This window comes from Haemorhous mexicanus, chromosome 13 (assembly GCF_027477595.1).
Source record: "Haemorhous mexicanus isolate bHaeMex1 chromosome 13, bHaeMex1.pri, whole genome shotgun sequence".
Lineage (NCBI taxonomy): Eukaryota > Metazoa > Chordata > Aves > Passeriformes > Fringillidae > Haemorhous > Haemorhous mexicanus.
Window position 1 is genome coordinate 2,411,912 of NC_082353.1, and position 23,346 is coordinate 2,435,257.

General features: G+C 44.6%; 2 protein-coding genes across 2 annotated transcripts; one reads left to right on the forward strand and one right to left on the reverse strand.

Moving 5' to 3' along the window:
• Positions 1 to 4: 4 nt before the first annotated feature.
• Positions 5 to 6,993, forward strand: DNAJA4 (DnaJ heat shock protein family (Hsp40) member A4). The gene is made up of 8 exons (XM_059857866.1): positions 5 to 137; positions 225 to 365; positions 2,938 to 3,118; positions 4,016 to 4,120; positions 4,833 to 5,060; positions 5,152 to 5,382; positions 5,898 to 5,998; positions 6,083 to 6,993. Exons 2-8 carry the CDS (start codon positions 234 to 236, stop codon positions 6,299 to 6,301), a joined length of 1,197 nt encoding a protein of 398 aa, XP_059713849.1. The 5' UTR covers positions 5 to 137; positions 225 to 233; the 3' UTR covers positions 6,302 to 6,993.
• Positions 6,994 to 7,543: 550 nt separating this feature from the next.
• SKIC8 (SKI8 subunit of superkiller complex) lies at positions 7,544 to 14,899 on the reverse strand. The gene is made up of 10 exons (XM_059857870.1): positions 14,609 to 14,899; positions 14,465 to 14,492; positions 14,002 to 14,107; positions 13,025 to 13,197; positions 11,825 to 11,973; positions 11,413 to 11,506; positions 10,559 to 10,652; positions 9,814 to 9,906; positions 9,195 to 9,273; positions 7,544 to 7,814 (listed from the first exon to the last, which is right to left on the reverse strand). Exons 1-10 carry the CDS (start codon positions 14,618 to 14,620, stop codon positions 7,725 to 7,727), a joined length of 918 nt encoding a protein of 305 aa, XP_059713853.1. The 5' UTR covers positions 14,621 to 14,899; the 3' UTR covers positions 7,544 to 7,724.
• Positions 14,900 to 23,346: the final 8,447 nt, after the last annotated feature.

Genomic DNA, 23,346 nt, shown 5'->3' on the forward strand with positions numbered 1-23,346 from the left:
CCGTGACGTCACGCGCGGCGTCATTCCAGAAGATTCGGCCGGGGCTCCTATAAAGCCTGCGGAAGAGGCGGGGTCGCTGGGATTGCTGAGCGGGTGGTGGCTGTGGCGGTGTTTTGTGCAGCGCAGTAACTGCAGCGGTGAGTGTGGCCCGTGGGCGCTCGGCGGAGCGCTGGGCGGGATAAGCTGAGGGTAACCCGAGGGTAACGTGCCGCGTCCTCCCACAGGCACCCACCATGGTGAAGGAGACGGAGTACTACGACATCCTCCAGGTGAAGCCCAATGCCTCCTCCGAGGAGATCAAGCGCGCCTACCGCAAGCTGGCGCTGAAGTACCACCCCGACAAGAACCCCAGCGAGGGCGAGCGGGTACGTAGGATCGGGGCCGGGGCTGGGCTGAGGCCTGTGGGCCACCCACCTACCCACCGTGAGGCGGCAGCAGTCCAGGAGACAACTACGGCCCTCGCGCGGGGCAGGCCCCGTCCGGCCCTCCGGCGGGCCGGGGCTGAGCCGGGCTCACCGCAGGCCCCGTCCGGCCCTCCGGCGGGCCGGGGCTGAGCCGGGCTCACCGCAGGCCCCGTCCGGCTCTCCGGCGGGCCGGGGCTGAGCCGGGCTCACCGCAGGCCCCGTCCGGCCCTCCGGCGGGCCGGGGCTGAGCCGGGCTCACCGCAGGCCCCGTCCGGCCCTCCGGCGGGCCGGGGCTGAGCCGGGCTCACCGCAGGCCCCGTCCGGCCCTCCGGCGGGCCGGGGCTGAGCCGGGCTCACCGCAGGCCCCGTCCGGCCCTCCGGCGGGCCGGGGCTGAGCCGGGCTCACCGCAGGCCCCGTCCGGCCCTCCGGCGGGCCGGGGCTGAGCCGGGCTCACCGCAGGCCCCGTCCGGCCCTCCGGCGGGCCGGGGCTGAGCCGGGCTCACCGCAGGCCCCGTCCGGCCCTCCGGCGGGCCGGGGCTGAGCCGGGCTCACCGCAGGCCCCGTCCGGCCCTCCGGCGGGCCGGGGCTGAGCCGGGCTCACCGCAGGCCCCGTCCGGCCCTCCGGCGGGCCGGGGCTGAGCCGGGCTCACCGCAGGCCCCGTCCGGCCCTCCGGCGGGCCGGGGCTGAGCCGGGCTCACCGCAGGCCCCGTCCGGCCCTCCGGCGGGCCGGGGCTGAGCCGGGCTCACCGCAGGCCCCGTCCGGCCCTCCGGCGGGCCGGGGCTGAGCCGGGCTCACCGCAGGCCCCGTCCGGCCCTCCGGCGGGCCGGGGCTGAGCCGGGCTCACCGCAGGCCCCGTCCGGCCCTCCGGCGGGCCGGGGCTGAGCCGGGCTCACCGCAGGCCCCGTCCGGCCCTCCGGCGGGCCGGGGCTGAGCCGGGCTCACCGCAGGCCCCGTCCGGCCCTCCGGCGGGCCGGGGCTGAGCCGGGCTCACCGCAGGCGCCGCCGGGGCGCGCAGTGGGCGGCCCTGCCGGGAGAGCTGGAGGCTGGCGCAGGGCCGCCCGCGGGAGCACCGCGGGTCCCCACAGTCAGGCCGTTGTTACGGCCAGCGTGCACTAAGTCCCAGCTCAAATTCTGCTTTGCCCTTTCTGGAGTGTAGTGCCGGTACGTGAAGGCTCCCCCTACTTCCAGGTCTCTATTCAGAGTTGTGAGTCTGGCAGCAGGCCTGACTGCCCAGCTGTGGCAAAGGGGATGCAGCTTTTTTTTTTTTTTTTTTTTTTTTTTTTTTTTTTTTGTTGATGTGGCATATACTAGTTTCCCTGAAGTTACGGTAGAAGATCGTCTTTAGAGGAATTGGTTAAAATAGGCAAAGCTGGAAGGATTTCTAGTGTGCCGGTGGCCACTGTGCTGTCAGACGTTTAAAAGGCTGGTAGTGGATCCAGAGCACTGTTGTGCTCGATGGGTTTGTGCTCCTGAATAGGATGGGTTTTTTTCAGAGAAAAATGCTGATGAGGATGTCCAAGGTAACTATATCCAGGAAATCACTGGGCTGTACATGGGTGGACTGCTTACAAGAGAACTATTTTACATGCTATCAGCACAGACCCGCTCAGCTGCCTGTGTTGACTTGGATGATAAACGAGCACCACAATTGGAGAACAGCGGAAAACATGAATGATGGGATTGTTTATCTAAAAGCTGGTCTACTAATACATTAACATAGGAATAGAAGGTCCATATTTACCTTACATTATTGTCTAGAATACTAATTTACAGAGCTCAAACAGTAGCCTAGTCAAAGTCAACCTTTTCTGCTCTTATTATTTTAGTCAACCTTTTCTGCTTTTATTTTGGGCCTTTTTTTTAAGCTTTTTTTGCTTACAGCACTTTACATGGCCATGAGTAAAGGAAATTTAAAATTGAAGTAGTCATTCCAGTAATAGCAAATTCTTTTTAAAAATTCAGTTGGTAATTTTAGTAATAGGAAATTCTTCACAGCTATTTAAGAGAATTCCTTAATTGTTCTGATTTGTATCGAAGCCCTCGTGTTTGTGATGAGTAAGCAACAGCAGTGTCTGGTCCCATAAATCTCTGCTGTAGCTGGATGTACCAGCTCAGCAGGCATGGAGGGATCCCTGTGTGGCTCTAGGCTGACTAGCACTGCTGGGGCCATGAGTTGGGCACCTGCAGGACTTCAGGGATAACACCTTATTCCTTTCTAAATGGATTTGTTAGAGGTTATAATGGTTGTTGCAACTACCACAATCAGCAAAATGTAGTTGGTATATACTTGTAAGGTGGATGTGGCTGAATTAAGCCCGCTTAAAACATGGGAGGAGGGGGGAGAGGGAGGAAAGGGGTGGTTTTCCTGGACAAAAGTGTGCTTTTCTAGTGTGTTATCCAGGGAGTTTCCTTTTGGAAACAAATGCTACAGGAGGGTGTTGTAGTGGCTCGATCTGTAGATGAAGTTGTATATGAGAGGGCTACTTTTCCTCTTGGTCATAGTTGTTCAGAGCTTCTTTTTTCTTTTTAGTTTAAACTTATATCCCAGGCATATGAAGTTCTGTCGGACCCAAAGAAAAGGGACCTCTATGACCAGGGTGGGGAGCAGGCTATTAAAGAAGGAGGCCTGAGTGGCGGCAGCTTCTCTTCACCCATGGACATCTTTGACATGTTCTTTGGTGGTGGAGGCCGAATGAATAGAGAGAGAAGAGGTACATAGTTCTAAACAAGTTCTAGAAACTCTAACCATGCACTTAAACATAAAACACCTGTGCTATGGTACTGCTGTTCTGCTGAGTGCACATAGCGTGGATATAACTTGTTGCAACAATAGAATAAGTAAATTATGATTTTTCTAGTTACGCTAGCATTAAGAGTCTAATAAAGTAGATAACGTGGTTTAGCCATAGCCATCTTCCCGCTAAGTTCTATTTATTTTTTGTTGAAGGGGGAATGGGTAGTCTGTAGGGGAGGGGGAAGCATCAGTAAGTCATCAGTTGATTTAGACCTGTTTAAGTTACCTTTTTTCCAAGTCTGTGCCTCACTTGCTCATATGCTTCTGGACAACTTGCTTCCAAGGACACCATCAACTTAAACTTCAGTAATTTTAAATCCCATTAAAATATCTGGGAGAAATTACATGAAACTGAGTACAGTGTGCTGCCAAAAGCATGATACGATTTTTGTCTTTTCCAAGCCCAATGCCTGTTAAAGGAGCAAGTAGTAACTTGCTGTAAAATCACAGAAATTATGCTATGAAGTGGCATGGAAATTCATAGGCAGGCATGAATAGCAACTTCTAAATTGACAGATCTAAAGCTGGTAGTGTCCTTGCATCTTGCTGTTTCAGTTAAGCTTATAAAATTAGGAGGAGGAGGAGCAGGGATAGGGTGGCTTTGATGATGCTTTGCTTAATTACAGCTCAGCTCTTATGTTTGGAAATAAATGGGTGGAGCTTAGTGGAAGCTGATGGAATGCTTTTAAGGGGGCTGAGTTGTGTTCAAAGTTTGGAATGAACTCTGCATTTCTTCAGTGAGACTGTGCATGAATAACATTTGCCTTCACAAGAGCTGAACAAGTATTAATATTTTCCTTTTTTTTTTCTGAAGGCAAAAATGTGGTGCACCAGTTAGGTGTATCTCTTGAAGACCTATATAATGGCATTACAAGGAAACTGGCACTGCAAAAGAATGTTATTTGTGCGAAGTGTGAAGGTAAAAAACACGAGTAGTGATTTCAAATCCCTCTTCCAAGTTGTTTGTGTGGCTTGTCTGAGGCTGAGAAGAAAGTCTGAAGGCTTTCTTACTTTTCTCTGTCTTCATTCTTTGCCTGATCCCTGAAAGTCTGCCAGGGTATTTATTTCTTACTTACACTTATCCAAAAGTAAGTCTCTCGACAGTGTTACAAAGTGATTGTTCTAACTGCATACTGAAACTCACTGTGAGTTGCAGTTAGGGGTACCTAAATTAAAATTATCTTCACCCAGAACTTGGATGTAAATGTTTATTCTGTAAAATTTCTTTAATTGCTGCGGGTAGAAGACTAGCTTGTGTTATGCTACTCATTTTACAGTTATTAAGCACTCCCTAGACTGGTCCTCTTTGAGGTAAATTTTAATAAGGTCTTATATCTTAGTACTCTGTTAAATATTTAGTCAGCAGGTTCTTTCCCAAGTATTAATGGAATGTGTATGTCTTGAATTTGGTATGCTGACAGTTCCTTGGAAACCAGGAGTTCCTGGGGGGTGGGGCAGAGGCTAATACAATAAGCTGTTTGAACATTTTGTTTGTAGACACCTCCAGCTTGTGGGGTATGTTTTGTGATGGCAGCTAAATTCCATTACTGAGCTACTCTTAAGTCAGTGAGTTCCAGCCTGACTACTGTAATTTTTTGAGACTGAGATGCAATTTAATTCTTTTGTCAAAGGTTATGGCGGGAAGAGAGGGGCAGTAGAAAAATGTCCTGTCTGTAAAGGAAGAGGGATGCAAGTTATAGTTCAGCAGATTGGACCTGGCATGGTGCAGCAAATCCAAACTGTGTGCCCAGAATGCAAAGGCCAAGGTGAAAGAATAAATCCGAAAGACAGATGTGACAACTGCAATGGCTGTAAGGTTGTAAGAGAGAAAAAGATAATAGAAGTTCATGTTGATAAAGGTAAGAACTGTATATTTGTATTGGTTCCCAAATAACAATCCTAATAATAGTCTATAGTTCTGCAGAGAATAAATGGGTTTCTTTTCTTCAGGTATGAAAGATGGTCAGAAGATAGTATTTCATGGAGAAGGTGACCAGGAGCCTGATTTGGAGCCTGGTGATGTTATAATTGTGCTTGATCAAAAGGATCACAGTGTCTTTCAGAGACGAGGGCATGACTTAATCACAAAAATGAGAATTCAACTCTCAGAGGCTTTATGTGGTTTCAGAAAGACAATTGAAACTCTGGACAACAGAGTTCTTGTCATATCTACTAGGCCAGGTAGGTCGTTAAGAGTACTAATACTATGTAAACTGCTTGCCTGTTTTATTGTACCTGGACTGGAGTTTTTGGGGGAGATGGTTCTATTTGTTTTGTTGGTTTTTTTTTTCCTAACCAGATGATGCAACACGTTCATGAGGCAGTCACTTCACTTAGTTGGTTCTTTGTTGTTATGCTTTCTAAAACATGCAGTTATACCTAAAGCTGTCAAATACTTCTTAATAAACCTCAGCCCCAGTTGGTGGCTAGCCAGGAAGATAGTAAAGAGGAAAGAATCTTAATTCTACTAAATTATCTTCATTCAGCCTGAAGGCTGTGCCAAGAAAAGCCGATTTCTCTTACAGCAGGAGAAATAGCCTGAATGGCCTTAGTTGCGTACAGCTTGGGTTTAGGTCTTTGCTGTGAATTGGTTACCATCTCCTGAGGTGCCAGGAGAACAGTGTATGGCCCTGCCTTGTGTGGCTGTGAAATGCCTGTCCCATCCAGCAGCCCACTTACAGCTCTTGCCTCCGTAGGTGAAGTGATAAAACATGGTGACCTCAAGTGTATCTACAATGAAGGGATGCCTGTCTACAAATCTCCAATGGACAAAGGCAGCCTAATCATACAATTTTTGGTAAGATGCATGCTTTTCTGTAGCCAATATACTCATCTTTGCACATGATTAAATATTAATTTAAAAAAATATGTAAAATTGTAGGTCCAGTTTCCAGAGCACTACTGGCTCCCAAGGGAGAAACTGTCTCTGCTGGAGGCTCTGCTTCCTTCACGAGAAGATGTTATGGTTACAGATGAGATGGATCAGGTAGACCTTGAAGATTTTGATCCAAATGAGCAAACCTACCGTAACAGTGCAGGAGAAGCATATGAAGAAGATGAGGAGGGTCCAAGAACAGGAGTACAATGTCAGGCATCTTAAAGCAAGGTGGAGCGGATGTCATCTAAGATGTAAATTTTCACAATGAAAACTGCATGGCTGTAATAGCCACTGCTTGTGGTTTTTGTGTTCAGCAAATTGAGTTGCTGCGCTGTCAGTATCACCTTTTTGTAACTAATTTATATCGTGTTCTTGTAGTCTTTCTATATGAAGCAAATGTCATACAGCTGAGAACCAAGTTGGTATGCATTCTCCTTGCTGTGAAGGTTCTCAATTTATTCACCTGTGCTATTTCTATAAGACTTTGGCAATATCAATAGAGGCTAAGTGGAGTGTCTTATGTAAATACTTTCATACTGGAAAATTAATTTCATAGAATAAAACATAGCAGAATAACTTCTAATAAATAGTACTTCACATTTTCTTGTGCTTCTCTTGTACTTTCTAAGCCATTCTGGAGCCCCCTTTATTTAAACAAGTTCTTCTAAGCTCAGACTCCTGTCATCTAGTTTAGATTATTTGTGTTAGCTGCACCACTCAAATGTCTCATTTTGTATTTCAGAAGCATATTGTGCATGCCCTCCTCTCTGCCTCATGGCCCTCTTCCTCTGTTTTGTGGGTTTACAGTAGCATTCCTTCAGCTGCTTCTCTGTGTATGACCTAAGGTTACATGCTGTCCTCTAATGTGTTACATACAAGCAAATACTTGCAAATAAAAGTTTGACTTTTCAGAAGCTCAAGCTTTGTATTTCAGCCTTCCCTAGAAAGGGTTTTTACTTCCTCCTAGGCATTGTATACTTGTGCCTTAACTAAAATGAACAAACCAAAACCACCTGCACTGGCTATACTGCTGCTGTTCTGTAACGTACATGATACCATAGTACAGCACTCCCATTAAAGCTTTTTTCCACTTTACCTATTTGCTGGTAGTGTTTGTATTAAGTCAGGGTTAGAAAACAAGTGGTCCCCTTTAGTGAAGTGAAACCATGCTGAATGACCTATATCCATGTACCATACAATTGCTGAAACAGGTGTTCAGCTTAAGTGATCCTCTTGCACTCACTGCTCTAGCATCAGGACAATCTGGACTGTCATTTCCCATGTCCATAGCACAGCCTCAGTCATTTGCCTTCTGCTAAAATAAGCTGCTGTAACACTTAGCCCATGCTTTCCAGCTCTGGTCTATTTATGTTTAAAGGCAGGGGTGATTAACTGAGCAGTTACTTCACCCATGACTACCTCTTTCCAAAAATACTTTTTTTCCCAAGAATTAGACACAAGGACTTGGAGTTGGAGCTTTTATTTTAAAAAAGTAAGGCTCTTTCTTGTGCTAAGCAAAATCAAAATTAGATCTGGTTTTGCAGATCAGTATGAATGGTTTTATCATACTAAAAAATTACATAGGACAGTAGCAGTCCCTTGAAACTGCTACAAGACATTTACTGAAGCATCTGAGTCAAGACATTTAAACGGGACAGTCATAAATATGAATTTCTTGGTCATCACCAACAGACACAATTTTGGACCCACTTCCGTTGTATTTCACTCCCCAGACCTGTAAATAAGACAGAGGCAAGTTTATCCAGAGAGGACAAAGGAGTAGAGGAAAGATTATTGAAAAGTCACCCAATTAGAACGGGTGGAGTTCTGGCTTCTGCTTCACCAGCAGCAAAGGCTGCCGCAGCTGAGCAGGACACTGCTCTCTAGGGAGCCTGACGAGCTCCTACAGCCACTCCCACTGACTCTGGCCTACACTGGCTGGAGATTCTCGTCAGGGCTGAGAAGTGCTTGCCCCAGCTTGTATAAACAACCCAAGCATTCTCACTCTTGCCCATCCTGCAGCCCTTTCTGAAAAGGGTATTTTACAGTGCAGGAAAGGAAGAGAGGAAGTATTTGTCATGCAGACTGAGACATCGTGACAGACTGAGGAATGACTGGGTTTATCCTTGAGCTCTTTCAGAGAACCATTTACCTACCAGTACAAAACTTAGAAAAATCCAGGTCACTCTGATCTAAGACAGTTACACAAGCTCTTACTTGACACCCATTTCCATCCCAATGACATCAGGAAGGGTGAAGGCTGCCCAGCACGTTAATGTGAAATGCAGAATGGCTGTGTTGACAACAGTATGTTTTGGGTAATCTTGTACACTATTTTGCATTGGTACCCAAACCCAGCATTCCCAGTAACTAACACATCTCTGTTTGCCACAGACTAAATGAGATCATACACAACAGCTAAAACAACAGGGGAAATCAAGTCCCACTTGGTACTTCAATATTACAACTCCCATAGCTATAGGTAACTGAAAAGGTTACCAGCAAGAAAGTACTACAAAAGAAAACACTGAAATAAAATCTGGAAGAATATCTTTTGTTTCTTGCTCAGTGGTCCATTAAAATATAACACTGTCCAAATGTTAGGTGATAAACAGAACAAAGAGTAAATGGGTAGAAACCTAACTCCTTCCCTCACAGGTAGCTATCACTGAACAATAAATTTAAAACCCACAGTATTACAGACACTGGAGGAAAAACTCCCAAGTTTCCAGGCTGCTTTCGAGCATCTGTTTAAGTAATTCCATCCTTTAAAATAAGTATTTCCACCCTTACACATGCACATGCTGTGTTAGTCACAGAAATAAGTAAAACCAGAGACAAAGGTAACAAATAGAGTCTGGTGAGACTTAGGCCACTCAGGATTGCCTTTATTTGGGCCTGAAAAATGTTAATTACTTGGAAGAGATCAGCATATACACCTGGGAGTACCAGTTCAATATTAAGTGCTAAATAACCACAACTTCTAAAATTTCTTAAAGCAGGCTAAAGCTGCATTACTGCAAGCCTGGAGCTGCAGCACCAAGGTGAAGCACAAATGTGCTCAACTACAAAAACTCTCCTGGGAATGCGGTGACTCAGGGAATAGCAGCCATACCTGATCTTGGTGGTCAAAAAAAGTATGGACACAGGTCCTCGTTCCAGCATCCCAAACCTTCACACTTTTATCAGATGAACTGAAAGCAAAATAATACTGATTAATGTTTAAATTAATATATTAACTAAAGTGTAATGCAAACATTAAAGGGTCTCATAGGGTAGACATCAGAAGCCTTCCTTCACCCATCAAATACAGGGATGAAGTAGTAAAGGACCATTCTGTCAGGTTCCACTACCTTTAAAATAAATTTACTGTTCCAACATCTGCAACGTGAAAATGAAGACCCCCATTTTGGCCAAAAAGTTCTTTGAGGCAAGTTCATATACATATACTGGGTGCCCCAGCTGCCTCAGCTGTAGATTAATGTACTACTGCTTTAGGTTATAATTCTTGATTCAAGAGCAAATTTTCAGCTATTTAGAATCAAGGTTAGGTGTTTTTCACTTGTCAGGAACTACACTGCAATGGGATTACTTACTCTTTAAAATGCTCTCACTACAGCTGGTATCACAGATTGGCTTGAGCCTTTCAATTTATGTTATTTCATTACAGATCCCACTGCAATTTGTACAGATATTTTTTTCAGTAATCATAAATAATTAAAAATCCTCAATACCTGGAAACAAAATGGGTATCATCAGGACAAAATGCTACATTTAAAACCCAGGATCCGTGACCACTTAATGTGCCAGCCAAGTTTGCATGTTGCCTATGGAAAGAACATGTTAGCATTTGCTTTGTGAATTCCAGGAAAAAAGCAACAGGAATATACTCTAGCTAGTGCAATCAAGAAATGGTTCAATAGAAGGTGACTTCTGGACATTTGTTCATCCAAGCTGGTGTTACAGCAGATTCTGTTTTTCCATTTCAAATAGTTAACATAAAAAAAAGTCACTAAGAAGATGGACTGGAGGACAAAGAGTTTCAACAAAGCCAAAGGCAGTGCAGGTTTAGGGGGTGAAGACCATTGAAGCAGGGCCATTTCCTCCCCAGGGTCTTCCCAAGGTATTGCAAGATGCAACAGAAATAGGTCGTAAATATAATTTCCAGTGTACAGAACAGATGTTTAGGAAGGGTGAGCACAAGCTCACAGGACAGATACACAGAAGAATTAGCTTACTACCTACAGGCAAATATGAGGAAAGTAATTTGTTTTCAATTCAGCTTTCTTTCTTCTACATCTACACTTTCAAAAACTATCTAAGGATGTAGTATTTTATGATTTAGGATTATTTATTACATAAAAAGTCACCAAAAGCTGAAAGGAATTCTGGAGAGCCGAGGGTTTGATCTGTGTTTCACAGCATCAGCCTCTCTAAGCAGCTGCTGTCCTGCCAGCAGGGCTGGCAGTCCCCACTCACACGTCGTAGATTTTGATGTAGCCATCGTCGGAGGCGGTGACGAGGAGCTGGGAGTCAGGGGAGAAGGTCAGCGAGCGGATGGGCATGGCATGGCCTGCAGGGACAGGGACACAGGGCAGCACTGGCACTCCTCTCACCGACACAGCGCCCAGCAAGCCACAACAGCTCTGCCTGCTCAGAGACAGCAGCCTCTGAAGCCTCCTTCTCTCTAGAGGATTCTTCCCACAACAGAAAATGGAAACAGACAGCAATTCTCAACTGTGAATGTTAAGGCATGTCTGCAACACAAAGACTATTTCGTTTCTTTCAGCTGCGGACCTCTATTAGAAATCATGTCATATTTTATAGTATGATTGCCTATTTAAGTGGCTGGGGTTTCGGTTACAACTGGGCAGAAACTGCATGAACACTAAAAGCCCATTTATCTGTTAAAAAAATGCATGTATTGTACAAAATAAAATGTTCAGTTACTTTTCAGATCAGCAAAACATTGCTTTAGAACAAATAACGTAAGAAAAAGAAAAACCATGTGCAGGGCAGCACACATTTGGCTTGGCTTCATTCCCTTGCATTTTTCTGCAATACAAGGAGCTCCAGTTTAAGAATTTAGTTAAGCATTACTGACTGTATCTTTTTAAAAAGACATTTATAATGCAAACTTGAGTTTACAGTTTGCCTCTAATATTTTAAGTGGTTTAGGTTAGGGCACACTAAATAACTAAAAACTGTCTAATGGACAAATATGTCAACTCACTTTTGCCATGGTTGTTGTAGCTTATTCTGACTGGCATTATATCCTTTAATTTTGTCAGAAATGAGGTCAGAATTAGGTACTGCAAATAACCAAACCATACCTTCTAGCGTATGCAGAAGTTTTCCAGTTGCAATATCAAAAATATTGATAATGCCATCTATTGCTCCACTGGCCAAGTATTTTCCATCTGGACTCTGTAATAAAACACAAAAAGTGTGATTCAACATCTGTATGTATTTATGCTGTGTCAGCCCTGACAGGCCCTTGGCAACTTTTCACAAATAGTGATCTATGCAAGATACCTGGGCTCCAAAAACCCTGAAGACTATAAACAAGATCCACATATATTTTCCAGATATGCAGGGGGAAATGTCACACAATTTGTATTGGAACTGTGGCTGTCACCTAGTATTATTGCAGAGATAAACTGATAGGTGGAAACAAAAATACCTATTTACAACATATTACAGCAATAGCATTTCTCATAAGGAATTATCAATTGTGCTTCTTACATATGCAATGCTAAGGATGAACTTTCCTCTGGTGTCTAGAGAATATTCTTTCTTTCCAGTTTCAACACCGAAAATATTTACTTTCCCCACGTGACTTCCTGTTGCAAGGTACTGGGAATCAGGTGAAAAAGCCAGGGACCAAGCATCAACTGTATTAAAAAATAAAAACCAGTTAGCTGGATCCTGTTCCTGGTTCTTATTCAACGGTGTCAGTTCTGTATGCATCTGTTTAGATGTGTAACCCTCTAAGAGTGTACAAGCTCATCAAGTTACCCTTCTATGTAACTAATGGAGCCTATCTTGAGCTATTTACATACATTTAGTAAAAGATTACATTTCTAGTAAGACCCTGACCTTATCAGACCCTTGTGTAACAATACATTTAGAATTTAAAACTGCATCAGTTGAGTCAAAATTCTTACTTTTTTCCTGGTACCAAAAGATTGGAACTACTGAAAAAATCAACACAAGTATGTAGCAAAGCACAGAAGATGCAGGAGAAATGCAGATATACAAATGTAACACAGATAACATTCCTGCAACTGAATGTAAAACCCCATCATTTTTCACAACAGTGCAATGTATTTATCTGGCACAATGTAATCCACAGGTTTTTTTCTAAAAGTTAAAAATAAATTGTATAAAACACTGCAAGATTGTTCTTAAATTTGTGAGTTCCAGTGGACTCATGAAATAGTTGGAATAAGAGCTTAGGCCCCGAATTCCAGCTTGGAGAACATCAGCATTGTTACCATTGACAGCTGTTTTGACTTGCTTGCTCAGGATTGGACATGTTGGATAAAAAAGGCTCACATGCATGGCTCAAATTCACTGCAGTGTTATGAAGAACATTCAGAGCTCCTTTGTAAATCCATCTGAATAAGCACTTGAATTATTTCTTCCAAACATCCCTTTACCAATACATGTGTATTGGTACATGTGTAGAGAAGCTTCTGCTTTATGCATACAGCAAAATGCCAACATGTGTACCCGAGAAAGCACAAGTAGTGTGTAAAAATAAATGTCAAATTGTCTGATGCTGCTTTGTGTTGAGTTCATAAAACCTTTAAGACTTCTGCAAATATAGGAAAGATTAAACCCCCCAAGACCTTAATGCCCTCATGTACCCCAGTCCCCCAGTATTTGGCAGGAAGAGTCACACCGTTCCCCTGCAAAGCCAGCTCAGCACTGGTGTCTTACCAGGACCAGCATCTATGGACTTGATCTGCTTGCCAGTCTCTAGGTCCCAGAGGCGAATGTGGGCATCCAGGGAGCTGGAGGCTGCAATGGCACCCGTGTGGCTGATGTCCACAGACACCACCCCCAGCTGGTGCCCCTCCAGAGTCCACTGCAGATCCAGCTTTTCATCATTCCTTCCGCGCAAGGGAAAGAAAAGCCCCGTTGGGAACGGCTGGGGGGGGATGAACATCCCCAGCCTCACACAAAATAAACAATCCACACTCCTCCCTTCGTTCAACACAAGGCAATCCCAGCCCTCCCATGAAATGTGAAGGGCTACACACAAACTCTCTGTACTTAAAGAACTGACAAATCAATAATTTACCATATTCCTGGCAAGCAGGTATTTCAGCCTGAATTTGGAAGCCATCCCACCAAAAAATGCCCATCACTCACCAGTCTGGGTGCTCACAGAGCTGACCTGTGAGCTCAGCACAAAGTATCACTGACATCTTCACAGTCACCCCACCCAAGCTAAACCTACCACTGAAGCGAAGCACATCCTTCACGCTGCTCTGCCTAAGAGACAAGAGCTTCTTTGCAAAAGCACACTTCCATAAGGATTATCAGGATCTTTTTTTCAATAAAAAAGGAAGATGTCATTTCCTCCTTCTCACTATTCCCATTTTTTCTTTCACAATACACATGTCCAAATGCACTGTCTCATTAAAGGACGCATTTCTCATTCTTTGGTTTAGAAGCACATTAAGTATTCTCTGAAATATATTTTCAAAAAGATTCTCTTTTTTTTTTTTTTTTTAATGAAAGCACACCAAAATGCCACCACTCCAAGAGAAAGCACACCAATGGAGATAAACTTCCTCAAAGAAGCAGCTCTGTGTGCCATTCTTCTAACATCCCTGCAGATTGTGGAAATTCAAGGCTGCTCCACACTGACCACTTCCAAGGCCTAACACAGATTAATGTGGGGCACTTACCACTTCCAGACCTTTACCAGATCATCCAAAGAACCAGAGATCACTGTTTCAGAACCATCATTTTTATTTTTGCCCCAAGCAACTGACCAAATGGCGTCATCGTGAGCTAAAAGAGAATATAAGCACATTAATTTAAAAAATAAGTATTTTCTTTTGATAGCAGCTCACAATGGTTTTGGTAATGCTGAACTGGCTAGCTTCAATGCTGGCTATAGACCCTGCCCTGCTCCTCAGGTCTCTTGAGTGCTCTGAGAGCCACGTCACTGTCTTCTGTGCTTCAAAATACGCAATGTGTTGTGTGACCAGCGTCACTGCAGAAAAACCAGCGCAACTACCTCTGAGTTTCTCAGATTTATGCCTAATATAAACATAACCAGGTCTCCTCACACGGATACCTGCCGTTATCAACTTTACATCATCCCAGAACACCAATATTACCCAATACCCGTCAGCGTTTGCTCACCTTGCTCTTGCTTGAAGAGAATACCGTACTAGAAAGAAAAAATAATTAATATTACACATGAGCAGCCTATACACACGTTCATACATACACAGACACACACCTCAAGCCAACAATTAGCTTAGCTAACGCTGTGTTTTTAATTACCTGTGTGGTCATGTCTTTCTGAAAGCAATCCCGAGTGGAGCGCGCCGAGAGCAGCCGGACACAGCTCCCGCTGCCGCCGTCGCACCGCGATGACCTCGGGTACCACCGAGAGCGCCGCTCCCCGGCGCCCTCCGGCTCCGGCCTCTGCCGCCGCCCTGTGGCCGGGAGGCGAACACGTCCCTCCGGCGGAAACGGTGCGTCCCGACCGTCAGCGCCCTGCGGGACAGCGGGACCGAGCCCCGGGCCGCGTCCTGCCCCTCAGCGCCCTGCGGGACAGCCGGACCGAGCTCTCGGCCCGCGTCCTGCCCCTCAGCGCCCTGCGGGACAGCCGGACCGAGCCCCGGCCCGCGTCCTGCCCCTCAGCGCCCTGCGGGACAGCGGGACGGAGCCCCCGCCCCGCGTCCTGCCCCTCAGCGCCCTGGGGGCAGCGGGACGGAGCCCCCGGCCCGCGTCCTGCCCCTCAGCGCCCTGCGGGACAGCGGGACCGAGCCTCCGCCCCGCGTCCTGCCCCTCAGCGCCCTGCGGGACAGCGGGACCGAGCCTCCGCCCCGCGTCCTGCCCCTCAGCGCCCTGCGGGACAGCCGGACCGAGCCCCGGCCCGCGTCCTGCCCCTCAGCGCCCTGCGGGACAGCGGGACCGAGCCCCCGGCCCCGCGTCCTGCCCCTCAGCGCCCTGCAGGACAGCGGGACCGAGCCCCCGGCCCCGCGGTTGCGTCCCACAGTTTACATCTTCATCGCCGCCTCTCATCCCCTCCCGCTCAGCCATAGGACAGCCGGGCGCCATCGCTGTCGGCAGCCCTCCGATGTGTGGTGCCGGTGCAGCGGTGCCCTGCGGTGCTGCGATGGCCGTGACGGTATGAGCTGTGGGCTGCGTTCAGGTCCGCCGGCCCAGCCGTAGGAAGCTCCTGACGGAAGGCTGGGCTGGCTGCCGCTTGTCTGAGGTGAGCAGGAGGCAAGGGGCAGGCTGAGCACAGCACTGACCGAGCCCACGCTCCTTGGGCTGCAGCCCATGGCTCTTAGCACGGCACAGGCTTTAACTTCACAGGATCACAGAGTCACAGAGTCATTAAGGTTGGAAGGGACCTGCAAGATGATCAAATCCAGCCTAAGCTGACCACCTTGTCAACTAGGCTGGAGCACGAAGTGCCATACCTGATCAATTCTTGAACACTTCAGGGATGGTGACTCCACCACCTCCCTGGGCAGCTCATTCCAATACCTGACTACCTTTTCTGTGAAGAAATTCTTCGTGATGTCCAGCCTGAACCTCCTTTGATACAACTTGTGGCTGTTTCCTCTGGTCATGTCACTTGTTTCCTGGGAGAAGAGCCTGATCCCCACCTAGGTACACCCTTCTGTCAGGGAGTTACAGAGAGCGAGAAGGTCCCCCCGAGCCTCCTCGGGGCTGAGCCCCCACAGGGCCCTCAGCCACTCCTTGTGCTCCGGAAAGGAAGCTTCCCTGCTAATCAGCTGTGTCAGATCAAAAAAAAAAAAAAAAAAAAAAAAAAAAAAAAAAAAAAAAAAAAAGAGGTATGACTTTTCTTTTCTTTTGGAAGCTGAAGTTTCTCAAGTTGCTGTCTCTGCTTGAGTTAGAAGTGCAAAAAATGTCAGAATGTCAGTTCAGGAGAATTAATCAGATTCCCTGAGGCTTAAAACTAAAGACAAAGGATCAGTGGTCTTTCACAGCTCTTAATCAGTTTTCATATGTACACAAAGCTCTTTGAGATCAATAGAACTTCTCTGAGTAAGCAGAGTAACAACCAAAACAGGAATTCTGAATGGGTCTTAACACAGATCTGCAGTCAAGAATGAAAATCTGGGTAAAACTCTTACACATAATTACAGACTTTTACATATAATTACAGAATCCTTAGTTCTCTGAATAGGTTGAGCTTTGAGAAGATTTTAAGGCATACAGCTTTAATATCTTGAATTTCAGAAATCCTCATTTTTTCATTTCTAATGATGCAATGGTAAACATTCTCCAAAAGTAAGAGAAGTTATTCTATTTCTTGCCAGGGTTCTTCTAAGAATTCTTTCATTTAAAAGTACACTTAAAATGTACTACTTTCACCTTATGTTCAAATAATCAAGCTTGGTCTTGCAGTTCTTTACTCTGTCTTATACAGGTCTTACAGTCCTGCAGTACTCTGTATAGAGTACTGCAGGACTGTAACATAATCTTTGACAGACAAAGTGTTTCTAATCCCTCCAGAGGTTTCAAAGTTCTCTCTGTGCACTGGTATTTACTCTGTACAGTGAACACCTTAGGCCTTCATGGGAAAAGATTGTTCCTGTTCTCCTGTGGGAGGGCAGAGTGAGATTGTGGGTTATTTCCTACATCACTCATGACACAAATCTGTATTTGATAGAGTGAAAGCTGATTAGATGCTGCTTTGGTGCATCAAGAGGATAATCTGAAGCACAGTGTGCCACATGTTTGATTTACAGATAAATTTCCTCTGTGGAATAGTAACTGAGAGCAGGTTTCTGTATGTCTATCCTTGTTGTGAAGCACTGTGTCAGTATGGGTGTTTCAGCCCTAATCACAACAATGCCTTGGGAGTTCCTCTGGATTTAAATGACAGCTTTTAAAACAGTGTTACAGGGAAGAAACCTGACATATTAAAATGATCATTATGATCACTCTCATATTGTGCTTACACACAGAAGTGAATTAGGTCATGACTTTGGATACCACATGAGCATTGCAAAAGGCACTTCCTAGCCCAGAGTTCAGTTGCAGAGAACATATTGAGAGCAAGACAATTTAAGAAGACGGGCTGAGTGCCATTGTGGCCTGGTACTACAGCCCCAGTTCAGATCAGCGTTCACAGTTCAACACCAGCCTCACACACAAGACGAATGCCAAGTAAGCCTTGATTCATTAAGATCTTGAAGACACATGAACTTCCATAAAAGAGGAAGGCTAGATAATTAACTGGGAGCTCCAGCTCTGCAGGTACATGAGCACTGCAGCATTCAAGTGCCAGACGTGTCAGCTTCTCTCCCTGCTCCACACTAAATCATTCATTTGCTAGTGGGTTTGAGGAAGATGAGAATGGTATTTATGTGGTGGTGTTTCCCAAGTGAGTAATACAGGAATATGCATTTTTGTGGTTACTAATTTCAGGCCATGTCAGTTTCGAAAAGTGACTGTGTATTACAACTGTGCCTGCAGAGAGCTGAATTCAATTCCAGGCTTCTTTCAGGACTGATCCATCAGTTTTGGGTTTGTTTTCCCATCTTAGGGTTCAGCGTAGGATTGGTCACCCACAGGTGCTGCAAAACAAAGGGCGACTTGTGCCAGAGCATGGAGCCTGTGTGCAGATTTATATATATATATATATATATATGTGTGTGTGTGTGTGTGTGTGTTTTTTAATTTATTTTTTATATATATAAGTATGCATATGTATACCATCTCCCTGTTGTGGGGCAGCAGCAGCAAGAGCATCTCCATCCTCTTTCCAGGAGTCAAACATTAATCATTTCACATCCTTCTGTGTCCGGGGACTCTGAACAGTTGTAGCAGGAGCAAAAAATCCTCTGCCTCTGTTGCTTACTGTGTCCCTAGGAACCAATGAAGGGACTGCGTTCCTGGGAGAGAATTAGAATGGCATTTGCACTGTTTGCTCATTCATTTCAGATCTCTGGCTGCTCCACCAAGTCACTCAGAGTACCTACAGCTTTTTGTATAGCGTGTGAGAGTATTGTAGTGTATTAGAATTGGGGCAGTTGAGGCAAAAGACAAGAGCCACAGAAAACTGAGTCTTAATACAGTCTTCAGTTCCACTTTTGAAACAAGTCTAGTTCCTTGCGTGCAGATTTTATGGATTTTCAGCTTTTGTTGGTTTTCCTCTGCTCATTTATTTCTTTGTTAGATCTTTTTGTCAGCTGCTGTCCCCTTTCTTTACTTTTCTTGAAACTTCATACACTTTTTCACTGATAGGTTTCTCTTTGATGGTCCCAAGCAGCTGAATTGGGATCTGGAGTCAAGTATAATCTTTCCTGAAGTTTGAAGAGTTTCAAACAAAAGCTTTGCTTTAAAAAACTCGTGTCTTATTTCGAAAAACATTCATTATGTGGGCACTGCATGTTGCGAGTGGTGGCACCAAACCCAGCCATCACACCTTATAGGATATAGAGTTGGAACTACAGTCACAACTGTAGTCCAAGGGCTGGCCAAAACATGGAAATGATATAATGGAAAAGCTCTTCTTCAAGAATCTGAAACCAAGACCAAATATTAATGACATTCTTGCCCTATGAGTTAAGGAAGGATCATTATCCCATTTCACAGATGGGTGAAATCTGAAGCAAGGTGACAAATTTAGTCAGTAGTAGATGGTGGAATGGAACCCTTTCTCAGCCTCTTGGTATGTGCTCTAGCTCAGTGTGTATTTACACCCTGGCATTGCTTTAAGTTTGCATTTAAATACTACATTGTTGTGCTAATGAGAAAGGAAGTATTTTAATGTATTTATTCAACAAGCAAGGAAAAGTACTTGAGACAGACAAAAATGAAAAGGAAAATCAAAACTTCCAGAGACTTGGTCTAAGAGGAATGAAAATAGTACTTAGCACTTGCAGGAGCAAATCTTCCTCTGGCTGGCACTATGCACTTCCAGTCCAAGGTGTCCTAGTGGGCTTCTGGTCAGGGGAAAGCTTAGCCTGGAGAGTACTTTCCTTCAGAATGGATCAGGGTCCTTTGGAGTAGATGAGGTGGACAGTGAGAGTAGAGTGGATGAGCAGCTGCTTTTAGGAAGAAAAGAAGAAAATAAAACAGTTAATTAAACAAATAAATCCTAAAAACTAGACTCTCTTCACCATGGAAGGAACCTCATCCCCACTGTCATCTGCAGAGAAGCCAGAATGGTCAGATGTAATTACAGGCCTTTTAACCTCCTGCTTATGGTATGTATAGGTCAAAGAGAACCTTTCAGAGTACAGTTTGAAAGGAATAATGAAATAAGGAAAAAAAAAGAGCAGAAGTAATTGTTCTTCATGAGAGATTTTTTAATGAAAAATCAGTCTGTCCTTGATGATAACTGAACCCAGATGGTTTTTTCTACCTATCTTCTCTTCCTCCCGGTGAGAAGACTTCAGTTCTTCATTCATTTATTTACTTTAGCAGAATTATAATATTTTATTCTTTATTTTATTCTCTCACACAGCTTTCTTTTTTTAAGGAGCAAGAGATGGATCAGAGAGAGTTTCTCAGACCTTAACATGAGCCTGAAATGTTGGATATATAGAATATATAGTTGCATATAGAATGCAACTACAATAAAAGAAACATCTGGTGCTCATTTGTCAGGATTGAAATAAGGCCCTTTAAAATATCATGCATGTAGTTTGGACTGACTTGCAGAAGGCACAAAGTTTCAACCCATACATCAAGTCTAGCAGTAAAACTTTTTTCTCCAGGATGATGAATTTCACATGTTTTACCAAAATTAATGTATGTCCCTTGCTCCCTTGCTATTCTGGCTTCAGATATATATATGACAGCTGGGGATGACCTGGTGACCTTATGCACCAAAACTGAACCACTTGAGCTCTAGGAAAACACTTCTGGCTGTCAATTAGTAACTGGCTGTTTAGTTGTGAGCTACTAAGTATTGACCACGTAATCTAAGGTTCTCTTCTAAGCCTGACTGTGTCCTTTTTACTTTGGTATCCATACGTAATGTGTGATAGAAGCTCTTCTGTGCCATCCTCAGCCAAGTGCTGTTCAGCCCCCAAGTGCCAGTGAGTGTCTGCAGCCACTGTCTGTGGGAAGTGGGGTGCTCTCACAAAGCAGGAGGAGAAAGGCATGGGGGGATGCTCTGCACTTCTCTACCCAGAATGCTGGGTCTACTTGCATCTAGGTCACTTGAGCTTATGATGAGTGGTAGTAAAGACAAGAGAAAGCACCTTTTTTTTTTTTCCTTTTTCTGATCCATACAGATAAAGGCTTGAATAGGCTGACAGGCTGGGAGGCAGAGAGGAGGGAGGGGTTTTCTTCATCTTCTGTGTAACATTCTCTGCCTCTGACCAAGCTATTTACAATTCACTAAGGATGAAATGAAGGCACCATGGATCCAGTCTCTGGATATGTTATTTGCTCCACTGTAAAATGTTATTAACTTTATTCTTCTTAGAAACTCTCTTTCGAAATTGATAATCCACTTATCTGCTAAAATTGGCTTTTAGACAATTTTTTTTGCTGGAGTGGGGATCCAGAAACTGGCCTGGCAATGTGGCACCTTTGTAACATCAAGAGTCTTTTTTATATGATAAACTTTTACAGGATCAAATATTGAGGACACAACTCTGGCTTTTTAGAATAATTAGTAAGAAAAACCAGGAAGAAAACCCTTCATTTGTTGGCAGTAGATGCTAAGACTGTTCATAATAATTAGCTCCAATAGTCTCAAAAACTTTCAGTTGTGTTTACTAATTATTTGTTCCTATGTATCCTTGTGTCACCATTTGGAATATATTTACATAAATAGGTACTCAAATCTTCAGTGCTTGATGTCCATTTGCATGGGTTGCTGGCAGATGGACCCTATGGATACACTTGGCTCAACCAGACAATTACTTTGCCACTTATCTTCATGTCACTGCCCTGCTTTGTTATTGCAGCCTTCAATGCCACTTCTGTCTTCATCGACACTGTCTCATTCATGCTGTTTGCTTTGATGACTTTGCTGGGCAACCTCTTTCGTGTCCTTGTCTCCTTGTGAGAGAGGCTTTTTCTTCTTCAGTTTGCCTGTCTGGCTCACAAACCCCTGTGAATCAAATTGATGGTATTAACCTTACACAGAGGAGTTGTGCTGCAGGATAAATGCCAGTGCTCTGCAAGCTCTGGCTCTCATGGAAGTCAGAGGGGGAAGGACTAAGTATGGCACATCTTAAAGCATTATGTTCAGCTACCTCTGGATGAGATGCTTGACTCAAACCATGCAAGCTGGTTAAATCACTGTGTTGTTGCTGGCTGTGAGAGCCCATTTTACAGTGGTGATTCAACATTCTACTCCTGCACAGCAAGACCATGTGTTCATGTCTCATGGATTTTACTGGGTCCAGAGCACATGTTCAAATCTCCACTGAATCGGTTCCAGAAATACCTCATATAAAATGCTAGACACTTTTGTGAGTTCCCATCATAAGTACTTCATTCACATTTGACACTGTATCAGTGATGGGTGTTTCATATAATGAAAAACATTTCAGACATGTAATGAGGTGATTGTTTGACTGCTTTGGTCCACCTATGTTTAGTGATGTGTTACTGACATTAGCAGAAACATGGCATGAGGAAACAAGAGATTTAGTATGTAAGGTAATTGTCTTCTGGGTTTCAAGTTTTCTAAGTCAGACATGGAACCAAAAAAAAAAAAAAAAAAGAGAGGAAAAACAATTCCTGATTTTTGTGAACTTCAGATCAATTGCATTACTGGAGGATTGTTGCTGAGATCACATAACACTGTACTGGAATTTGGATGCTGTGATACCAGGAAATCTTCAGTTCTTTGTGTTTTCTGGGTCAAGAAAACCTTCCCTTTTACACTTCTTTTATTTGAGTCAATTTATGAAGTGGCACCTGGAACCCTGTGCTTTTTGATTTTTCAGGTTTGATTGGTTTGGAAATGCTGTCTAAAATGCAAGTGTCCCTTCGAAACTGAGGTTGCAAATTCTCAAAAACCATGTTGGGAAACTGCTGAGGAAAGGCTTGCTTGCAGAGATTGATATGTTGAAAATACTGAGGGTGCAATTTTCCCTGTGGTGTCTTGGCCCTTGAGGGTAGACTCAGAGGTACTAAGAGTGAGGAACCCCTAAATGTGTTCATCATATGACACTTGACAAGTGCTAGTGACATGGCTTTTTTGGTGCACAGAGTCAATGCTTTCCGTGCTCAGCTGAAAGAGAACAGCAAATTTAAGCAGCTGCACTGAGCTCTATTTGCATCTGTGACCCACTTAGCTACAGCTCTTGGTGCTGCCTAATGGAGGGAAGTCATGCACATCTCAGTAATGACACCTAGGCCAGAGCTGATCCTGCATGAAAACAATTACACGCTGACCCCTACACTTCCGAGGTCAGGAAGGGAGTGATCTTTTAGGCCCTTGCAAGGCACCACCAGATTCCATAAGGTGCAGTCTGTAGCTCTCATTTATTAGTCTTAGTTAGTGTGTTGTTTAAAGGCAGAGATTTAGCAGGTTATTGTTTGAAGTGCTACAGTCATCATAGGAATTACTGGGATATTTTGAATTTGAGTGCCACCACTGGCTGTTCCTGTGACATGCAATGATCACAGCAGGGGTGTATGGGACTTGTACAAGCCCCTAACTGGCAGCAAAAGCTCTATCCTAGGAGTTTGAAAACCAAGCAAGGTGATAGTAAAAATATGTGAGTGTTGGCCAGCATAGCACTGACTAGTCTAGTGCAAACAGACAACACAAACACAGTGTTAGAAAGCAGAGAACTAGAGTTTTGGCCCAGAGAAGGGACAGCAGTGGTCCTGTCTGGACTGACATTGTAAACAGGGATTTTATGAGTGCTCAGAAAGTGGAGGGGTTTGTCTGGCTCTTTCACACTGCTGAGCTGGGGACACACAAATGTGCTCCAGTCCTGATCCAGCATAGTATTTAAGCATAAACTAAGTGCTTTAGCATTGAAATACAAATATGTAGAATCATGATGTTTAAGTATTTTGCTGGTTCTCAGTCTTAATTACCGGTGATGAAG